At 43.9% G+C, this 17,300-nt stretch overlaps 1 protein-coding gene across 8 annotated transcripts in view; it reads left to right on the forward strand.

Annotated features, from left to right (window-relative positions):
* Positions 1–17,300, forward strand: part of FGFR1 (fibroblast growth factor receptor 1) — a 189,482-nt gene that overhangs the window by 14,245 nt on the left and 157,937 nt on the right. For all 8 annotated transcript variants that reach the window (XM_030201914.1, XM_030201918.1, XM_030201916.1 and 5 more), the window contains exon 2: positions 12,969–13,154. In XM_030201914.1, coding sequence (XP_030057774.1) covers positions 13,064–13,154 — 91 coding nt within the window. In that variant the 5' untranslated portion in view covers positions 12,969–13,063. The remainder of the gene's footprint in view (positions 1–12,968; positions 13,155–17,300) is intronic.

The raw sequence follows: 17,300 nt of genomic DNA on the forward strand, positions 1-17,300 counted from the left end.
TTAGATTGCTCTAGTGCTGACTAGAAAAGACAAATGGGCCAATATTCAAAGGGACTTACTAAATCTATGACACCTATCTGTGATTGTTTTGCAGCATTACTGGTAGTTCTATTCAAATTCCTTCAATGCTCCTGCATTACCTTGATAGTGCTGATGTGGCATGAGGACCCAGAGCAGGGGGAGCCACAGGTGCCATGGCACCCCCAAACTTTTGCTACCTTTCCTCTCTTCTCAGGAGGCCTTGCTTCTCTTACCTTGCATCTGCACATACTCAAGGCTGACCAGCCAGCTTCCATCCCCTCCGAAATAGGAAGTTCAGAGGGGGCAGGAGCTGACAGGCCTTGAGCATTCGAAGGCCTGCATTGGGCTTGCTGTGCGATGTCTCCAATGTAGCTTATAGAGTTGCCGCCCCAGGGGAGCTTGGTAAGAGAATAAATACCTCGTGGACACAGCAGGGAAGAGAAGAAATGGATGGGATCGGATTTAATAATTTGATATACTACAAAATACATCAGTGTCAAACTGATTTACAACAGTCAAACACGTTTTAAGTGACCTAATATAATACATTCCTAAATATTAATACAAATGCATTCCTGAATATTAGTACAGATACAATCCTTCCATTCTTGCAATCTCATCAAAATAAAGTTCACCGAAAATGCTTACACATCTTGTAGTCCATCATTGTTTGTAAAGTTGCTGAAATAGTCTTAAAGAATTTATGAAAGGCATAATAATAAGAAATTGAAATCTAGTCCAAGTGTTCCATAAAAGCAGTCCAACATCTGAAAACACACGCTTCCTGGTTGATAATTTAATGACAATCAAAACCAGGCAATTGAAGTCGTTTTTGTGAAGAAAGCAATGCCCGCAAAAATAAGTACTTTTATTTTTCTACAAAAATATACACCAGGCAACCCAAATACAGACGTTTGAATACAAGACGCATTATCTTAAACTCAATATGCCTTAAAACTGGCAACCAATGCAGTTTGTACAAAATCTGAGTTACATGCTCAGTTTTTTGGCACTAGTAATTATTATTATTATTTATTGCATTTGTATCCCATATTTTCCCACCTATTTGCAGGCTCAAAGTGGCTTACATAGTTTTGTTATGGCATTGTCATTCTAGGATGTCAGATACAATTAATAATGTGCAGAGGTTAAGTAAGGGAAGAAGGAAGGAAGTATTAAGGGGGTAAGTGTAGAAGGTGAACTTTCATATCTGGGTGGGTTGGTGAAGTGGATTAGTAGGTCTGTAGGTTCTCTTTGTAAGCTTTGTTGAAGAAATATGTCTTCAGAGATTTGCGAAAGTCGGTTATTTCGTTGATTGTTTTCAGGTCTGTTGGTAGTGCATTCCATAACTGCATGCTCATGTAAGAGAAGGTAATGGCGTGCATCTGCTTGTATTTTAGTCCTTTACAGCTGGGGAAGTGCAGATTGAGAAATTTGCGGGATGACCTTGTGGCATTTCTGGGAGGTAGGTCCACGAGGTTTAGCATGTAGATTGGGGCGTCTGCGTGAATGATTTTGTGTACAATTGTGCAGATCTTGAATGCAATGCGTTCTTTGACTGGGAGCCAGTGAAGTTTCTCTCTTAGGGGTTTTGCACTTTCGTACTTAGTTTTTCCAAATATGAGTCTGGCGGCTGTGTTCTGGGCTGTTTGGAGTTTTTTGATAGTCTGTTCTTTGCAGCCAGCATACAGTGTGTTACAGTAGTCCAGATGACTTATTACCAATGACTGTACTAGGGTACAGAAGATGTATCTCGGGAAGAAAGGTTTTACTCTTTTGAACTTCCACATGGAGTGGAACATCTTTTTTGTCGTATTCTTCACGTGGGTATCGAGAGTGAGGTTTCGATCAATGGTAACTCCAAGGATTTTCACGTTTTGTGAGATGGGAAGAGAACAGTATGGTGTCATTATGGTGGAGAAGTTTTTTGTGTTGTGAGGTGAGTACAAGACGTGTTTTTTTTTTCTGCGTTAAGTTTTAGTTGGAATGCATCCGCCCAGGTGTGCAGCCATATTCTGTACAAGTTGTAATCTCTGTAAACTAGCTTTACTACAGCCAATCAACAATGAATTGCAATAATCTAGTCTGCCATAATAAAAACATTTACTAATTTTAACAGGTTATCTTTAGTTATATAGACTTCATTTGTCTCAACATATGCAAATAATAAAAACAAGATTTCACAACTTGTCTAATCTGTGATTTGAAAGACAAGGCACTGTCACATCTGGCACGCAAAATAGCTATGTTCTGGAGAAGAGGTAAAGAGTGACCACATATTTTTGGCAAAACCCTCAAAAAGTTATTTCTATGTGAGAGCCATATTGCTGAGTATAAAACTAAATCATTTGATCACATCCATTCCACTAGAACCTGAAGTCTGCCATTAAACTCTGAATTGATTTCCTCTTCACTATCTTTCATAAAAACAACAAGATGGATGTCCTCGGCAAAAAAATGGAAATGAATTCCCCAAGTATCCAACATCCTTGCCAACGGCCCAACTTGCACATGATGTAAGTTTAAAAGAATAGGCGAAAGAAAAGAGCCCTTAGGTACATCTTGTCGAGAAATCCTTTTCAATGACAACTCAGAATGCTGAAAATGGGGAGGGGGGGTTGAATGATGGACACACAGGCAGAGGGGAAGAAGAGAAGGAGATGGGGAAGGAAAGGAGGGAGGGGAAGATAGATGCCGAAGACCATGGGGGAGTTGAGAGGGAGGAAAGGAGAGAGACACTGAAGACCAAGGAGGTGGTATAATGATAGATACCACAGGCAGAGGGGGGAGGGAAGGCGGGCAGGGGAGGGGGGAGATGCTGGAGACCTTAGGGGGTTGAGAGGGAGGGAAGAAGAGAAATGCTGGACACCATAGAGGGTGGTGGAATGCTGGACACCATAGGTGGGGGGGGGGGGGAGAAGGGAAAGGTTAGATACTGGAAACCATGGTGGAGTAGAATTTGGACATCACAAGCGGCGAGGGGAAGGGAAGGAGATAGATGCTGGAGACTATGGGACATGAGGGGAAAGGCAGGAGAAAGGTGCTTGAGACCATGGGGATTGAGAGAGAGAGGGAAGGAGACAGAAGCGGGACACCACAGTCAGGGGGAGTAGAAGGGAAGGAAAGAGAGAGATGCTAGAGACCATGGGGGGATGGTAAAGATGGTGTAGAACATGAGGGGATTGAGAGTGAAGGAAGGAGAGAAAAAGCTGGGAGATCCAGGGGATGGAATTCTAGACACTACAGGCATGGGGGTGGGAGAAAGGAAGGAGAGCTGCTGAAGGGGAAGGGAAGGCGAGAGGTACTGGAGATCATGGGGGAGGGAGAGAAATGCTGTACTATGAGGGGTTAAGAAGGAGAGAGATGCTGGATAAGATGGGGGGAAGGGAGTAGGGAAGGAGAAAAATACTTGACACCATGGGGGGAAAGGTTGAGAGAGACAGGAAAGGAGAGATGTCAGATGCAATAGGCGAGGAATAGGGTGGTATGGAAGAGTTGGGGATGGCACTTGTGCAAAACAAAAAGCATTCCACAGCCCCGAATGAGGATATTTGACTTATTGCATATAGAAGGCAGCTGTACAAAGGGTGCTAAAAATTTACACACTAAGGGCTGGATTCTGTGTAAGGTGTAGTGAGTAGTGCACATTAAACTGTACATGCTGCCAATTTACGCACGCTACTCGAGTAACAGGCCTGTTGTGATAATTGACTGACAGCCAATTATCAGTAATTGGCAATAATTAGAATTTAAACATGCTTCTTTTTAGGTATATTCTAAAAAGAAGTATGAGTAAATTCCAACGCACATAGCTAAAAAGGGGGCACGGCCGTGGGAAGAGTGTAGGCATGTTGGGGATATCAGTCACATTTACACGCGTTGATATAGAATTCAGGGGAGCGGGCATACATTGGAGTGTAAATGACCTTGCCTAAATGTACGTGTGTTCCCCCAGCCTATGCACTATTCTATAAACCGCATCTTACTGTAAATGCGGTTTATAGAGTAGCGCATATTATTCCAATGCACCTACATTTAAGATGCGTTATATAGAATCTAGCCCTAAGCCAATGTTCTGTAACAGAATGTTTGCATTATGTAATGGCTTGTGTGCACTAGTGTAAGCCAGCAATCGCACTCTTAAAGTTAGACATGACCAATTGCGCCTGCTCTCTAAATCTTGGCACCTAAATGCAGCACTTGTGTGCGTGACAGGATTCTATAAAGCGCATGCCAACATAGAACACTCATGACCTGCCCATACTCTGCCCATGTCCAACACCCCCTTTTCAGCTGCTCTCAATAAAAGTTAGACACCTATTTTATAAACTTGGCCTGTAACATATGCACCTAACATAAGAGCCAATTAATGATAGTTAATGCCAATCATTGATACTTAGCGCCAGTTAACCAATTAAGTTATGTAAGTGGTGACATTCTATAACTGTCTTTTTTTCTGTCTTAAATTTAAACTGGGTAACAGAAGAAAGAAGGAACAATCAAAAGTCCTTTAATGAATATACCCGACACGGGCCATGTTTTGGCGTATGCCCGCTTGTGTCAGGGGTTGTTTGAGAAAGAACTCTTGAAAAACACACAAACATAAAATAATGGTCTTCAATTAGTCATGCTGATATTTTAAAAAAGAAGAGATTAAATGTATGTAAATCAAAAATGAACCTAAATAAATATTAAAGCGTCAGTGGCTGATAACACTGCACTCAGTCATTGCACCGATCTATTAACCAAATCTATCTTAGTAATAAAGACTTCTTTTTATGAAAAGGCCTCTTACTAATTGAGTTGCTCCTAATTGCTTCAGCTTGTTTGAAGATTGTCACTAAAGAGACCACCAAAAACAATTATGTGCTCAAAATATAAACAAATGCGCAGTGATGAGTGATCATGCTATAGAAGTGTTCAAAATCAAAATAATAAGGTCCAAAATGCTGCAGCTAAACAATTTTTTCAAAAACTCTGTTGCTTGAAGAGTCCTTGAGTTCAAACAGCACGAAAATGGCACTCACTCTCGCTAAATCCAATTCCACTTGCTGCTAATGTAGCTCAAAAATCAAAAAACGCTATTGGTTGAAGAATCCTCACGATCTAACAGCACTCAGATGGAGCTCACTCACGGTAAATCCAATATTGCTTGCTGCAGATGCTCACAGTCCCAGTTCTTTCATCAAACTATAACTAACAAATAGGTCCCAATGTTTGTAACCAGTTGTCACTGCCGATCTCTACATGGTCCAGTGTTTCGCCAAATGTGACTTCAGGAGATCAGACTTCTAACAACTCACAGATTAGTTTAAACTTTTTACGGAGCAAACTGCTGGAAAACTCCCACTTGGAGCTTCCCCGCCCTTCAATTAATTATGTAACAAAGTGATGAGGAAAATATCTGAGAGTGCTGCAGCGCATAAACTGCAGTTGTGAACTCAGATGAGGGAAAAGGTAGCGAGCAACAATCAAAAATGAACCACATCTTGAAACGTCGGTAAAAGTTGGACACAACAGCGTTTCAAGACTACTACTACTACTTAACATTTCTAGAGCGCTACTAGGGTTACACAGCACTGTACAGTTTAACAGAGAAGGACAGTCCCTGCTCAAAGGAGCTTACAATCTAAAGGACGAAATGTCAAGTTGGGGCAGTCTAGATTTCCTGAATAGAGGTATGGTGGTTAGGTGCTGAAGGCGACATTGAAGAGGTGGGCTTTGAGCAAGGATTTGAAGATGGGCAGGGAGGGGGCCTAGCGAATGGGCTCAGGGAGTTTATTCCAAGCATGGGGTGAGGCAAGGCAGAAAGGGCGGAGCTTGGAGTTGGTGGTGGTGGAGAAGGGTACTGAGAGGAGGGATTTATCTTGAGAGCGGAGGTTACGGGTAGGAACTTAGGGGGAGATGAGGGTAGGGAGGGGCTGCAGATCGAGTGCGTTTGTAGGTTAGTAGGAGAAGCTTGAACTGTATGCGGTACCTAATCAGAAGCCAGTGCAGTGACTTGAGGAGAGGGGTGATATGAGTATATCGGTCCAGGCAGAAGATAAGACATGCAGCAGAGTTCTGAATGGACTGAAGGGGGGATAGATGGCTAAGTGGGAGGCCAGTGAGGAGTAGGTTGCAGTAGTCAAGGCGAGAGGTAATGAGAGAGTGGATGAGAGTTCAGGTGGTGTGATCAGAGAGGAAAGGGCGAATTTTGCTAATGTTATAGAGGAAGAAGCGACAGGTCTTGGCTATCTGCTGGATATGCGCAGAGAAGGAGAGGGAGGAGTCGAAGATGACTCCGAGGTTGCGGGCAAATGAGACGGGGAGGATGAGGGTGTTGTCAACTGAGATAGAGAGTGGAGGGAGAAGACAAGTGGGTTTGGGTGGGAAGACAATAAGCTCGGTCTTGGCCATGTTCAGTTTCAGGTGGCGGTTGGACATCCAGGCAGTAATGTCGGATAAGCAGGCCGATACCTTGGCCTGGGTATCCGCAGTGATGTCTGGTGTGGAGAGATAAAGCTGGGTGTCGTCGGCATAAAGATGATATTAGAAACCGTGAGATGAGATCAGGGAGCCCAGGGAAGAGGTGTAGATTGAAAAAAGAAGGGGACCAAGGACAGATCCCTGAGGAACTCCAACAGACAGCGGGATGGGGGTGGAGGAAGAACCATGAGAATGTACTCTGAAGGTACGGTGGGAGAAATAAGAGGAGAACCAGGAGAGGACAGAGCCCTGGAACCCAAATGAGGACAGTGTGGGAAGAAGTAAATTGTGATAGGATAGGTCGAGGAGGATGAGGATGGAGTAGTGGCCTTTGGATTTGGCAAGGAACAGGTCATTGCAGACTTCAGATAGTGCCGTTTCTGTCGAGTGTAGGGGGCGAAAGCCGGATTGAAGCGGATCGAGGATGGCATGAGAGGAAAGAAAATCAAGGCAACGGCTATGAACGTCCCTTCAAGTATCTTGGAGAGGAAGGGTAGGAGGGAAATTGGGCGGTAGTTGGAGGGACAGGTAGGGTCAAGTGATGGTTTTTTGAGGAGTGGTGTGAGTACAGCATGCTTGAAGGTGTCAGGGACAGTTGCAGTGCAGAGAGAGAGGTTGAGGATATGACAGATGGGTGGGGGGTGACAGTAGGAGAGATGGTGTTGAGTAAGTTGGTGGGGATGGGGTCAGAGGAACAGGTGGTTTATTTCGAGGAGGAGAGAAGATGGGCGGTTTCCTCTTTGGTGATATCAGGAAAAGAGGGGAAGGAGGCCTGGGTTGGTTGGTTGAGGGAGTGGGTTAAAGGGTGAAGAGGAGGAGATGGTTTGGTGGTGAATTCGAGGTTCACCTTCTGCACCTTGTCGTGGAAGTAATCAGCCAGTGATTGAGCAGAGAGTGAGGGGGGTGGGGTGGGAGCGGAGGGCACTTTGAGGAGGGAGTTAAGGGTGGGGAAGAGACAACGAGGGTTAGAGCTGAGGGAATTAGTCAACTGGGTGTAATAGTCCTGTTTGGCGAGGAATAGGGAGGACTAGAGGGAGGATAGCATGAATTTGTAATGAATGAAATCAGTATGGGTGCGAGATTTCCTCCAGAGGCGTTCAGCCGATCGGGCGCAGGAGTGAAGGTATCGGGTGCAAGGGATCAGCCAGGGCTGGGGATTAGTACGCCTTGTGGGACGGGAGATGGATGGTGGAAGGGTGTCCATTGCAGAGGAGAGAGTGGCATTGTAAGTGGAGACAGCCTTGTCGACAGACTTGGAGGACATAATGGAAGGGAGGAGATTAGAGATACTAGAGGATAAAGTGGGAGGGTCAACAGCCTGGAGATTCCTGAAAGCAGTGGTTAGTGTTGGGCGGAACTGAGGGGGAGGGTGATGAAGTGTGAAGGTGATCAGGTGATGGTCAGAGAGAGGAAGAGCTGAGGCGCAGAGATTGGAGGGTGAGCAGGTAGAGGAGAGGACGAGGTCAAGACAGTGGCCAGATTGATGAGTAGGGATGGTGGAGCTCAGTTGGAGATTGAAGGAGGAGGTTAGAGTGAGGACACGGTTCGTTTTAGATCATTGAGGACCATTATTTTATATTTGTGTGTTTTCTCAAGATTTCTTACTGAAACTGACCCTTGATGCAGGTGGACATACCCCAAAACATGACTCGTGTCGGGTATATTCATTAAAGGACTTTTGATTTATTCCATTCTTGAAGGCCTATTTGTGCTTTCCTTTTGCTATATCTGTAACAGCTGAATGTCCATGCTTAATAGCTGCTGCCTATCCAAATAGTGGCACTCGGTATTCTTTGGGCCCTGTATACTAAGGTGTGCTAGCATTTGTAGTGTGTGCTAACTGTGTAGAAGCCCGTAGGATTATTATGGGCATTTACACAGCGCTCGCTAAAAATGCTAGCGTGCCTCTAGCACGGCTCAGTAAAGAGGGCTCCTTATTTGTAAGCCTGCTGACTGTTGCGGCTGAATATGGACTTGAAAAACTAGTGACTTAATTTTATATATATATTTTTTTCTTTTTTTTAACTTGTTCTTTCCTGTGTCCACCTAGCCTGCATCAATAACTTCTATTTAATATCTCTAGATTGGTGAGTCGTGTTCTCTCCTATGCAGCCTCGGGCTTTAGAAGTGCACATAGCAGGTGCTGGGACAATTAAAGGAATTACCATTTTTCATTTCTAGCCTCCCTTACAATTGCCATGATCTTGTGGAGGAGGAATGGTGTCAGTCTGCCTCTTGTGTTTGAGTGATGCTGTTGGACTATTTCTGGAAGTTTGTAGTCTATATTTTACAGAATGCCTGAGATACACATGCCCTGCTGAGAGGAAGGGTTGGGAGGGTGAAAATGTCAGAATTTAATACTGCTGATGTCACAGAAAAAACTACTACTACTTAACATTTCTAGAGCGCTACTAGGGTTACGCAGCGCTGTACAAAAAAATATATCTATCTATATATACATATAGATATATATAGATCTGGGACACCTCGAGGTGAGACAACCAAAACCAGCAGAACAAAAAAGAACTATCTAGCACTTTCAGCAAAGAGCTGAGTCGCAGAGAGCCATATTTAAGCATTCTCCTTTGCTTGAAATAATAGGGTGTATTTCCACTGCAGTCTGTAGCATCAAAGATCTTCAAGTGGTACCTGCCACTTGTGGTGAATGGCACTGATAATTGCATTCGTGTTTAGGGCAGTGTTGCTCAGCCGGTTTCATAACCTTGTGGCACACAGCCAACTTTTGCATGATCCTCAAACTCCATCAGCATCAGTCCCTAGCGATCTGTACTAGGACCAGTGTTTCCTTTATTCATTACTGATCTGTAAAAAAAAAAAAAAAGAAAAGGAGCAATGAGCAAGATGATCAAGAGGCTCATTTTCAAAGCACATAACCTTACAAAGTTACATATAGGTTACTGTACTATGTAAGTCAATGTGCTTTGAAAATAAGCACCCAAATATTCAGATGCGCCTAGCCCCGTCTTTGACCGTCTTCAAGTCCAAACTTAAAGCCCACCTCTTTAACACTGCTTTTGACTCCTAACCTCTACTCACTTGCCCTGCCCTTTATCCTCACCTCTTTATTCCCTTACTCTTAATTGTTCTGTCTGTTTACCTGTCTTATCTAGATTGTAAGCTCTTTGAGCAGGGATTGTCTTTTTTGTGTATGGTGTACAGCGCTGCGTATGCCTTGTAGCACTATAGAAATGTTAAATAGTAGTAGTAGACATAATTTTATTTAAACAAGTTAAGCAGGAGTGGACTGTGAGTAGTTATAGGAGAACCTTGAGAAACTAGGGAACTGGACATTTAAATAGCAGATGAAATTAATATGAGTAAGTGGAATGTGATACGCAGTGGGAAAAGTAGCTCTAACTACAGGTACAAAATGCTGGGGTTCAGAGTTAGGAGCCATCACCCAAGAAAAAACACTTCAGTGTCATTGTGGATAAAACATTTGAAATCCTTGGCTCAGAGTGCAGCAGCAGTCAAAAAAATGTAACTGGAATGCTAGGAATTTGGAAGGGAATGGAGAATGAAAGTGAAAGTATCATTATGCCTCTCTAAATCCATGGTGCAACCACACCACACGTTTGAGTATTGTGTGCAATTCTGGTTGCCCTATGTCAAAAAAGATAGAACTAGAAAAAGTACAGAGAGGATCAATCATAGAGGATGGTTCTTCAGTTTGAAGAAGTGACAACTAGAATTTGATATAAGTTTATAAAATTATGAGTGGTGTGGAACAGTAAACTTTGTTGCCTAGATGATGTGATCAAGTATAGCTGGGTTTAAAAAAAAAAGGTTTGGTCTGATTCCAGAGATTAGGTCCAGTAGCAGCTATTAAGTACATTTGGGGATTGGTCACTGGCTCAGTCTCACATAGAGTATGCTGGAGAGAGAAGTCGTGCTTTGATGATTGCTGTGGACTCTGATACCGACACTCCACTGCTGGACTATGGAATCTCAGTTCTCATAGGCCTAATTCTGATATCATGTGAGAGATGGCTATAAAGTACTATGAAATGATGTAGGTGAAAGGGTGACTGATGTGAGTCATCTACTGTGAGAGGTATTGCCATAAGCTGGCTTCGTTCTGCAGCTCCCTGTCTTGAGATCCTATAGGTAGGAAATGGAATAAGTGCAAGTTTTATATTGGGGAGCCTTGGCTCTAACAGCAAAGCATTCTAGAACTTCAGCTGTCCTGTGCTTGCCATTGTCGCCAAGATATGAGCTGAAAGATTTCAGCCAGTGCCTCCCTCCTCCCCTTTTGTTTGGCCGGTCCACACTAGTGACTTTCTGTTGAGGTATGCTTGTTACATGGGAAACTACACACCAAAAAATGCTTAATGACTGAGCTAAAATGAGGCATCTATGAAGTATACAGAGTGAAGAATTTGGCCAGGTTTTGTGCCAATGCTGACTCACCCTTGACTAAGTGATCAGGAGTAGAACAGTCACTACCTTTTGGTCAATCCAGTGTCTGTTGGGAAGAGACTTCGAGAGCAATCCCTCTTCACTCATTCTTGTGAGCTGAGATAGTCATGGGCAAAACATAACCGAGACGTCAGGTGCCGTAGTGCTAAGATTTTTTTTTTCTAAAATGAATTCATATCTATGTATTTTTTTCTACTGCCAATTAATATTGAATGAGTAGTTTGATAAGAATCCTCTTTAGATATAAATAGACTTGACGTTCTAGACACAGTCAGTTCCTCTCCTCTGTGGGACGCTAATGTAGGTTGTTAGGTTATGTCAATAGACTTTTACTTGGCTCCAGCTGTCAGGAATTAATGCTGTTGCAACATTGCTATTGTACCTGGATTGTAGCCTGGCACATGCAGAAAGTAATGGATATTGGATAATGCCATACAAATAGCTTAGTGGTTCTGAGTTAGGACAGACTTTCAAATATGCATGATCTCTGTGCTGGTGGTGCTGAGTGGTTTGGGAAGTTTGAAGAGGTGAAACTAGTCCTTATTTCAGGACTTTCCCAAACTATCTTGGGGACCCCTCAGTCAGTCAGATTTTCAGGATAGCCACAGTGATAAATTTACTTACAAAGGGTCTCTCCCATCTATGCAGATTTATCTCCTGGGTCTCATCCATGTATGCATATTTTATATCCTACATATTCACTGTTGGTATCATGAATTTCTGACTTGACTCTGGGCACCCTAGGAGAGGTCTGAGAAGCCCTAGGTTAAAGTACTGAGAGCCAGTAGATGTGGGTTCAAGCTCTGCCTCTGCCACTGTCCTCAAGCAAATGGTGTTATCTTCCATTGCCTCAAATACTGCTTAGACTCTGAGCTCTTTAGGGAAGAAACTTGTTTCAGCCATATAAATTACATTAAAAAAAACAGCACCATAAATTGCCAGTTAGATCCAACAATTATAATGCATGTGTATTTATAATGATATATTTGGCAGTTTGGAGGCAATGTCTGAGGCTTGCAGAGTTTACAAGCATTGGTCCTGAGAAAATTGAATTCTTTGCTTTTTCTTTGAACCAGTGTGAAGATTGCACAAGTTCCTGGGGTCTGGAGACCATACAGGGTGACCTCCCTTATCTGCCAGCCCCTTTCAGATTTTCATTAAAGCATCCTGCAGTAATTTAACTGTTTACATGCTTAATTGCCACTAATTGTTTTCCTATTTATTTTTAGGAGGGGCATGGCATGGGGTAGAGAGTGGGCATGAAAGTTTTAACCAGCTAGCACGCTGACATTACAACTGGTTGATGTTCCTTAGTGCCGCCTTTCAGTGGCCACGCGCTAATGCTAAAATTAGCGCATGGCCAGAAAATTGAATAATAGGTCAAATTTACAGCCACACTAGAAGTGGGCTTAATGAACAGGAAAGTCCTGTGTTAGGACATACTAAGCCCATTTACTAGCACAGCTTAGTAAAAAGGCACCTAAATTTTGTACCTGAGGCAATGGATGGTTAAGTGACATGCCCGAGGTCACGAGGATCTGTAATGGGATATGAACCAGGCTTCCCTGGTTTATGATTTGCAGCATAGAAATAAATAAAGATGATGTAATGGTATGTAGCTACATAGTGGCTAGTCTAGAAGGGCAGCCATATTAACTCAAATTTAAAACTTGTGAGCAGTAACAGCAGAGTCAAGACAACCTCTCCTTATCGCCGGTTGTTCTGGTGCAGTGGTACCCACCAGCTTTAAGCATGGGCCAGTGGTTTGTTTGCTTTTTTTTTTACAGTGTTTTAAAAAAATAAAAGGAATCGAATTGGGAAGACTTAGATGGGCTTTCTGGCCCTTATCTGCCATCAGTCTGTTTTTGTTATCACACACTATTTCAGAAATTGCAGTGGGTATGTGCTATATCCCAAGAGATTAAGAAAACCAGTGGTGATCATTTGCTGTTTGAAGGGTTTTAGGAGAGCTGTGCTGTGATAAATTGGTGTGTCTGTTTTAATTCTTTTCATCCTCTTTTTTTTCCCCCCTTTTGAAGGACTGGCAAGTGGAAGCATCTGCTTGAGGCTGGGGTCCCCATGGGGTTCCAGAGCCCCTGTGGCAGGCAGTAGTAGCAGCAGCAGCAGAGCTGGGATGTTCTCCTGGAGGCAGCTCCTCTTCTGGGCTGTGCTGGTTACAGCCACTCTGTCAGCTGCACGGCCAGCCCCCACGCTATCAGAGCGAGGTAAGGACCTGAAGGAGTGGGTTAGTGCCCCCTGACAGTTAAGGGGCTTTTTGGAAAGTTGCAGAAATTAAGCTGTGCTCATAGTGAGCAGAGAGAGGGGAATAGTAAGGGAACACATTGGCATTTTTAATCTATTACTGCCTCAAGGTGGTTTGGTCTTTGCCTCTTGAGCTCTTCACTTGCCCCTTTCAGTACTGATATGTTGGTTTTGGTACCTCTGGAAGATGCTTTTGTTGAAGGTGAACACATTACAGTAACTTTCCATAGAGCAGTTTAACACTCTCATTTAATGCTTGAACCATGCCAGGTCTTCCTGAAGATTAATTAGGAACATCTGATGTTTGTACTTTCATATGTGGGGCCTGGGCTTCTTACCAGTATGTGTTTAAAAGGTGACATGGGTCGCACTGCTGGGGAATGGAGCTCATGTTATTTGCTACTTCTGTTCCTAATGCATATGCTTGTATGGTTCTTTTTTAATTTTGAAGACAGAAATAATAAACCATCAAACCACGGGCCCCTCTTTGAAAGGAAACAGTCGCTTGCTGATGACACTGTAATGCATGTGGTTTTCCATAGCACTGATTTTCAGACATTTCAAGCTATAATGATTGCTTCATTGCCAGGATGTCAACTGTTTCTTTTTGTACTAGTTCACCTGAAAGAAGAGGAAGGAGCTGAAGAGCAGGGGCTGGTGTTTAAACTCTGAGATCTATGGGCTTCAGATTCAAATCTCACCTTTACCTCTGACTTCAGATCCTCCGACAAAACCTTTATTCTCCTCAGCCTTCCTTTAACATACTGTCTAATTTGCACTGATGGTTTCCTTTGTTAGCCTTGGCTGATTTTCTGGAATGTTAGAATCAGGTTCCAGGTGTAGGGTGAGATAACAGCCACTTAGATATTTATTATTATATGTGGTATATCAGGGGCGGACTGACCATTTGGGCAACCGGGCAGTGCCTGAGGGAGAGGCTCTAGGGGGCCCAGAGGCTCTGCCTGGATGCTCAGCGTGCCGCTGGTGATCTAGTGACCTCAGCGGGGGGAGGGGGGGGAACACGGAACATGTTCTTTCCTGCCCAGCACCCTGGGATGCCACTATTCCCCCCCCCCCCCCCCAACCGACACCACCATATTTTAAAAATGGAGGCCAAGACTCCTGAGACCCATGAGACTACCGCAGGAAGTCTTGGATGCCATTTTGAAAACACGCCAGTGCCGGCAGGTGAGGGAATAGCAGCAGAACAACTGACAGTAAAGAACCGCCCCCCCCCCAGCAGAGACCACCAGACTGCCAGGACCCCTCAGGGAGGACCAGGTCAGTGAGAGCATCAGCTGTTGCAGCGGGGGGGGGGGGAGGGGGGCAGGCAGCGGCCGGGTGGTGAGCCCAGACCACCCTCAGTGCCTGTGGACCCAGACCACCCTCAGTCCGCCCCTGTGGTTTATTGAATAAAGGTGAATTGCATGACAGTCTTTCATGGATGGTCAAAGTAATGTGTTTAGCATTTAAAGTTGAAAAAAAAATCCCTTTGTAGAGTGCTTGCTCAGTTGCAAACTTAGGACCATGTTTACTAAACATTCGCAGACACTAATGGGTTTTAACATGCCATATCTGTCACTGTGCTCTTAGGGAAACATGGGTGCAGTGGCAAATAGCTCTCATTTATGCCCATTTAGAGCCCTGTTCACTAAGGTGCAGTATCGTTTTTAGCTCATGCTAAAAATGAGCATGCACTAACCGTGTAGACGCCCATAGGAATATTATGGGCATCTACAAGGTTAGCGTGTACTAATGCTTAGCATGAGCTAAAAACGTTAGTGCACCTCTCTCTCGCAGAGCTTAGTAAACAGGGCTCTTAGAATGCTAATGTATAGTAAATGTGGTCCTAAGCTCAAGAAGAGCAGATAACAGGACTGCAGTGAAGTGTGCTATTTTGCTGAATGTATTACAATTGCCATAAGGAGAGGAATGTTGGGATTTCATGATTTTGAAGGAAAGATGGAAGTGCTACAGTGGGGGAAATAAGTATTTGATCCCTTGCTGATTTTGTAAGTTTGCCCACTGACAAAGACATGAGCAGCCCATAATTGAAGGGTAGGTTATTGGTAACAGTGAGAGATAGCACATCACAAATTAAATCCGGAAAATCACATTGTGGAAAGTATATGAATTTATTTGCATTCTGCAGAGGGAAATAAGTATTTAATCCCTCTGGCAAACAAGACCTAATACTTGGTGGCAAAACCCTTGTTGGCAAGCACAGCGGTCAGACGTCTTCTGTAGTTGATGATGAGGTTTGCACACATGTCAGGAGGAATTTTGGTCCACTCCTCTTTGCAGATCATCTCTAAATCATTAAGAGTTCTGGGCTGTCGCTTGGCAACTCGCAGCTTCAGCTCCCTCCATAAGTTTTCAATGGGATTAAGGTCTGGTGACTGGCTAGGCCACTCCATGACCCTAATGTGCTTCTTCCTGAGCCACTCCTTTGTTGCCTTGGCTGTATGTTTTGGGTCATTGTCGTGCTGGAAGACCCAGCCATGACCCATTTTTAAGGCCCTGGCGGAGGGAAGGAGGTTGTCACTCAGAATTGTACGGTACATGGCCCCATCCATTCTCCCATTGATGCGGTGAAGTAGTCCTGTGCCCTTAGCAGAGAAACACCCCCAAAACATAACATTTCCACCTCCATGCTTGACAGTGGGGACGGTGTTCTTTGGGTCATAGGCAGCATTTCTCTTCCTCCAAACACGGCGAGTTGAGTTCATGCCAAAGAGCTCAATTTTTGTCTCATCTGACCACAGCACCTTCTCCCAATCACTCTCGGCATCATCCAGGTGTTCACTGGCAAACTTCAGACGGGCCGTCACATGTGCCTTCCGGAGCAGGGGGACCTTGCGGGCACTGCAGGATTGCAATCCGTTATGTCGTAATGTGTTACCAATGGTTTTCGTGGTGACAGTGGTCCCAGCTGCCTTGAGATCATTGACAAGTTCCCCCCTTGTAGTTGTAGGCTGATTTCTAACCTTCCTCATGATCAAGGATACCCCAAGAGGTGAGATTTTGCGTGGAGCCCCAGATCTTTGTCGATTGACAGTCATTTTGTACTTCTTCCATTTTCTTACTATGGCACCAACAGTTGTCTCCTTCTCGCCCAGCGTCTTACTGATGGTTTTGTAGCCCATTCCAGCCTTGTGCAGGTGTATGATCTTGTCCCTGACATCCTTAGACAGCTCCTTGCTCTTGGCCATTTTGTAGAGGTTAGAGTCTGACTGATTCACTGAGTCTATGGACAGGTGTCTTTCATACAGGTGACCATTGCCGACAGCTGTCTGTCATGCAGATAACGAGTTGATTTGGAGCATCTACCTGGTCTGTAGGGGCCAGATCTCTTACTGGTTGGTGGGGGATCAAATACTTATTTCCCTCTGCAGAATGCAAATAAATTCATATACTTTCCACAATGTGATTTTCCGGATTAAATTTGTGATGTGCTATCTCTCACTGTTACCAATAACCTACCCTTCAATTATGGGCTGCTCATGTCTTTGTCAGTGGGCAAACTTACAAAATCAGCAAGGGATCAAATACTTATTTCCCCCACTGTATATTCCTGCCTAGAAGGGGTCTGATGAATAGAGTATTGCTCATGGTTGAATAGAAATCCTTGACATGAGTTCGACTGTTCTCAGACTCTGTGGAACGTCATAAATTCCTGGATAAGGCCCTTGCCTTAATGTGTCTTTCTAGGTCAACTTTTTTTTGTTTGTTTTTAAGCAGTGGAAAAGTGGGGAGAAAATGAGGTGTTTTGAATCTCATCTCTAACATGAACTCTACCACCTTGTACAAGGTCCAATTGTCTTCCCCTAGCTCAGGTCCCTTCTCCCGTACTATTTTTATAGCTTTCAGTTCAGACATCCAGAAATGTGCTTTCCAATCCTGTCTACCCGATCGTAATGTGCATGGAGGAAGGGGAATATGTTTTGGATGTACATTACTCTATAAATCTAGAAACTTTTCAAAATGATCATTTGTCAAGGTGATGCTGGGCAGTTTGGAAAAAGGCCATGGCCTAGCATTTGATCAGAAAATTCATACCCATCTGCAGATGCCGAGGCACATAGATACTTATGCTGTCTTTAAGAAAT

This window comes from Microcaecilia unicolor, chromosome 4 (assembly GCF_901765095.1).
Source record: "Microcaecilia unicolor chromosome 4, aMicUni1.1, whole genome shotgun sequence".
Taxonomy (NCBI): domain Eukaryota; kingdom Metazoa; phylum Chordata; class Amphibia; order Gymnophiona; family Siphonopidae; genus Microcaecilia; species Microcaecilia unicolor.